Source organism: Atta colombica, unplaced genomic scaffold (assembly GCF_001594045.1).
Source record: "Atta colombica isolate Treedump-2 unplaced genomic scaffold, Acol1.0 scaffold254, whole genome shotgun sequence".
NCBI classification, from domain to species: Eukaryota; Metazoa; Arthropoda; class Insecta; order Hymenoptera; family Formicidae; genus Atta; species Atta colombica.
The window spans coordinates 65,216-70,892 of NW_017259353.1; the positions used below are offsets into that span (position 1 = coordinate 65,216).

The following is a 5,677-nucleotide window of genomic DNA, read 5'->3' on the forward strand; positions in this document are numbered from 1 at the left end:
TATATATATATAATAGAACTTCCGCAATAGGAGATAATTCATAATAATTAAAGTATTTACCAACAAAGTTGTAAACGTTTCAACTCTGAATTTGAGTCCTCTTCAGTGCGGAAATCAAGTATAAATAACTACAATTATTATAAATAGTATTGTTATATTATTTATGTATTAATGATATGGAGGCTTATAAACAATTTATTTATATTTGATTTATTCTTGGAGTCTCAGAAAACTATTTTTATTTTGTAAATAGATATCTTTTTGAGATTATTAAATTTGTTTAATTATCTGATTGGGAAGCATTACGATTATAATTAGAATTAAATCAAAATTACTTTTCTAAGAATAGCATTAGAGTTGAATTAAAAAAAAAAATATCAGTTTCATTCGTTATTTATCTATTATCTTTTACCTATTATTAATAAGTACTTCAATGGAGCAGTTTTTAAACGAAAAGAGAAGAGAATGCTGGTCACTGCTAAAATACTATCACTGATACAGTATCGATGATAATTAATAATAATTGCGTATCGCTCGAGTAATCGAGCGTCCATTAGCGCCATTACGCTCATCGTCACGTTACCACCCTTCGCGCCGCATGTTCTCGCTTCCGCTTCATTAACTTTATTATCATCACGTCGTAATGTATTATTATGTATTACACGACGCTTTACGTGTTCGGATAATACGAGGAGCGAGGGAAATAAGTCATATCGGGATGTGCTTTAATGCACGTAAGACATCTCGGATTTTAAGACCGTGTTAGGCGTCCGCAAGTCTCACATATCAGTTAAATGACACCATAGGACAAATGAGGATCATCAATGGCGTCTGGCAACTTTACGCTTCCCGAGAGCCCATATTCCCATCCCTAATTTGCACCGTTGCAACGAAGAATCTTTGAGAGATATAGGTTCAAGTCTTCACATTCCTCGAATTCTTATTTACCAAAATTTTTTTGCATATGGATAAAAAAATGTTACATGATAATATTGGAAATACCCGGCCTTTTTTATTTAAATATTTGGATATATATATAAAAAGATTATTTTTGGATTTTCTGGAATTGAAACTGGACATATAGAATGACATCTGGTAATTTTACATTTTCCGAAAGCCATTATTATCGTATGCGGATAACGGACATCTATATCATCATTTCTACTTTATATCATTGCATTGCAATGAAAGAGAAGTATAGATTCTGAGTTTTCGCATTTTTCGAACTTCTATTTGCCAGAAAATTTTTTATCTGAACCAGAAATGTAATATTGAAAATATCAGGATTTTTGTTTTAATTTCTACATACACATGTAACAAGATTATTTTAGGATTTTTTAAATTTAAACTGAATGTACAGAATTTGCAATAAATTATTTGCGTTTAATATTAATGAATGACAGGAAATAAAATATATTTAGGAAAAGCATTCAATTAATATTTAACTATTCAGGCTAAATATTTGTAACAAATTTATATCATACAATTTAATCGAATTTTAATGTTTAACGTTATTATATAATTGTAAACTTTATTTCGAAAATAATGGTTTTTAAAAATCATATCTGCTTCATTTGTTTACTTGGATTGTTTTATTTAAATAAAATAAGAAAATCTAAGAGATCCATCTAAGAAATTCCAGATGAGGGCACAAAATTTAAAGAAATATTTTCATTCTAATTTGTTTTTTTTTATTTAAGGTTTCTTGGATGAGAAGTAAGGACCTCCATATTCTTACTTCGGGAAATTTTTCGTTCAGCTCAGATGCGCGATTCGGACCCCAGCACACTCCAGGCAGCGACGCTTGGACTCTCAGGTTGGATAACGCCAGGAAGACGGATTCTGGGAAATACGAGTGCCAGGTCAATACGGAACCGAAGATCATGTATGCAGTGCAGCTCTCTGTGCGAGGTGAATGTCGTTCCACTTTACATTTCGTCCTTCATGTCTGCTTCCCCATACGACGATTTACGATAGAAAGATTTTTGTTTTTATACAAATAAAAATCACAATTTTTTTATTTAAACTTTACGAAAATACGATTAAATGTTTCTATAATAATGCATTTACGTAAAATTATAGCATAAAGGTACATCCGATATATTATCATTTAGTAAGGCTGTAACAACGATATATTGCAGAAACAAAGTTTTCCAGGAAATAAATTTAAATGTTTTGAATTATTAAAATTTTCAAATATTAATTTAAAAATGCAATTTTGGTATAATAATTGATTGTATAGAAATAAAAATATATTCTTTTTGAAATATATTTTTTTTATTTTTCCTTATGTTCTCGTATTTTTGTAAACAAAAAAATTTTTGAATTATATCATTGTAGCAAATGAATGACATATAATTCATTCAAAGAACGAAATGACTTGTCTTTTATAGACATACTGTATAAAATAATACAAATAAGTTGACAAAATAATTTTATCATATTAGAATTCACGATTGATTTTTTTTTTTTGCTTTGTACTGACACAATAATATTTCATCATTAAAAACTTTTGTGTTTCTAGATCCAGACAAACCAGAGGGCTATGACGAGCCATATTCTCAGCAGACACGTATAAGTAAGTATATATATCCCGTGGACGTGACGTGTATTTCTGGCTTGCGCGTTTGTGACATATATGAGCGTGACGCTCCTTTAGTTCCAGCCCACGCCGATCAAATCAGTCGTATATTTAAAGACATGACTGTGAACAGACCGTCGGTATAATAGCGATAAAAATTTCAAAAGGTAAATTAAACTTTGTGAACTATAGAACATCGTGCGCATTCAGGCGTTTTACTGTAATAGCTTCACTTCTGTAGCAAACGAAAGAACGATAGAAATACGGTTTATTTGATTGAAAGTATTGAAAGTATAACGTAGAAATATCTAAAATAATTTTTTGATTTTTATAAAATATACATTATTATAATAAAAAATGAATTATTTCTCAAATTTTTGTATACACAATCGTTATAAATGTAATGACAATTATAATTTTTAAAGCGAACAAGCTCTCCATTTTAATTGTATTTGCTCAAATTTGTCGAATCGCATACATTTTGCTTTAAAAGATTCGCATTGTTATTTAAATCTTTCACATTTTTGAATAATCGAAATTAATTATCGAAATTTATATGATTGCAATACGTGCATATTTGCATTTTGTATGATTCTAATTTCATTGGCGCTAAACTTATTTCACTGTCTGTGATATCAGCGATAATATTTTGCGCAGACTTGCATAATTAATTTTCCGCGTAATCAGCATTAGCCGAATCGGGTGTGCATGATGTATATAAAATGGAGCGCCTGTATCGCGCAGTTTGAAATTATATCATGCAAATTATTTTATGAATTCCTTGATCGGTATGAAACTCGGACAAGCGTACAATTATGCAATCAAAACTTCGTCGAAAGTTTAGCGGACTGTGGATTGGTGCATAAGATGCATTTTTTTTTTCTTCTTTCAAATTTATCCGTTCTGCATTCTATCGGCGTGCGCTTCCATGGATGATGAACGTAATAAAATACGAGCGGAACATCACCGCACAATAAAAAAAATTTACTGTATAAATCTGTAAAATTCCCTCGGGTGCAAAGATTGACCTAGTTACCCAGAGATTTAAAAATATAACTTTCATCGCCAACGACTGGCAATTTCCGCTTTGTTTCGCCACTCGGAAAGTAGCGGAACCGAAAGCACTGGTTGAATAGTCGTTAAGATTGCATCAGTTGGAAAAAGCGCGATTAATCAGCCGCGAGGTACAGTGAGCTAAGCTTACTGATAATTATCAAGCAAAGAAAGCGCAGGTTCTTGTAATACAATCATTACAAATGTAAGCCATCCACTGTAAAGTATCACTGTTGCCATTAATTCTGTTTTTAGTATTTTACTGTAATGTTTTATATGCAACGATGTAAATAATATGATTAATTAGTTATTAAAAATTTTCAAACATTTTATTTACGAGTTATTAAATTATTTATATCTGCAGGTATTTTAGAAACATTAAAATATGTTTTCTTACTATTTTCATTATTTGCCTACAAACGGTGATGCATAAATTTTAAGTGACATATCTTTCTATTATTATTTTATATAAATTAATAATATGTTGCCTCATGCCTCTTTTATATCTACATTATTTATCTTATTTTTTTCATAAGTTATTATTTATTTTTATGAAAATCACAAATTCAGAAACATGTATGAAATTGATCATGTCGGATTTATTAAAATTTACATTAATCGTGCCTACATTGGGAATATAAAATCTATGAATCAGACACAATAATCAATAAAGTAGACGGAAGATTAGGTTGGGCTTTTACAAGCGTAACATTACAACGTATGCACGATACCTGTTTACCGCTTTAGATGGTCGTTGGCAAACTTTTGGGCGAGTAAACAGCGCTATTTCTGTTGTTCTCTGTAATACTCTGTGAAACTCTAGGGGGTGCATTATATGAAAGTTTATTATCAGATCTGCATAGCGTATACGTATGTAACTGGCAAAGTGCTTCGATCGTTTCTAATTCGCAAATCACCAATATTCGGTATTTAAAGACAATAGTTCCTCATTGATCCAAGAACTTCTATCGATTATCATAGGTTTAATATTATTTCTAGTTTTATTAGAGCTATTCTTTTACGAAATATAAAATTTATTATAAGATAAACATAGTAGATACATTAACGATGAAAATGAAAAAGTAGAATTTATTTATTAATAAAATCTCGCTTTCAAGATGTAGCGAATTGAGCGCCCATGTCAATAATGTATCACATTTTTCATAAATATATTAATAATCCGACACGTTCTCGTCATAGTACATCGAATATCCTTTAAAAAATCATTAGAAGCCTCTTTTTATTTTTCTCGTAGAATCGAGCGACATCAATCACTTAAGGATAAGTGCGACACCATCCTGGCTTTGACGCCCGTGATCCGTCGTCGTCGATTCTTCTTGCGAACTTTCTTTAGTCGCTTCATAATTCTTTTTAAGTAACGTCGTTTTATTTCAGACACGTCGTCCTCTCTCTTGACGCCTTCGATGTTCCAGAGTCTACGCTTTTTCATTTACGTCGGAACGGCAGATTACGAGAAGCTGCGTTCCTTCGATATCAAGGAGCTTATTTTTGATACTGTCGCTCAAAATCATTGACAAAAACTCACAAAAACAAGACCCATATCGGTGATAATATATTCCTTGATTTTATTATGATTTTTTTCAGCGTTTTTAAGTGTAAAGCTTCTTACTGTCCTCAAAATATGGAACGTGTGAAAAATAAATTTAATTATTGACATTATCCTTTATTTTTGAAATACTATCTTATTTTTTGACCTATTTTGTGGTACTATCAACTTAATGGCGAAGTTGCGACCGTGAATATTTCTTTTCATATCACGACGTGTTTCCGCTCAGAACACTCTCCATGCAGTTTCACCGGACTAATAAATATACTCGCGCCAAGTTTCTTCTTTCGCTTTTGTTCACAATATATGCGAGACTTAAAGATAGTCACAGATCGCTGCCAGCTATATTGTCGAAGTTTTGTAACAGATAAATAAGGAGAACAAAGAAAATGGAAGTACAACGCGCCACGAATATGCGAATAATAATGTTACATAATGGCACAGTAAATTTTTTCTCCGTGCAATCGTAGTTTATA

At 31.2% G+C, this 5,677-nt stretch overlaps 1 protein-coding gene across 1 annotated transcript in view; it reads left to right on the forward strand.

Moving 5' to 3' along the window:
- Nucleotides 1-5,677, forward strand: part of LOC108689066 (hemicentin-1-like) — a 66,469-nt gene that overhangs the window by 56,481 nt on the left and 4,311 nt on the right. The window contains exons 2-3 of the mRNA XM_018195671.1: nt 1,701-1,911; nt 2,525-2,578. Coding sequence (XP_018051160.1) covers nt 1,701-1,911; nt 2,525-2,578 — 265 coding nt within the window. The remainder of the gene's footprint in view (nt 1-1,700; nt 1,912-2,524; nt 2,579-5,677) is intronic.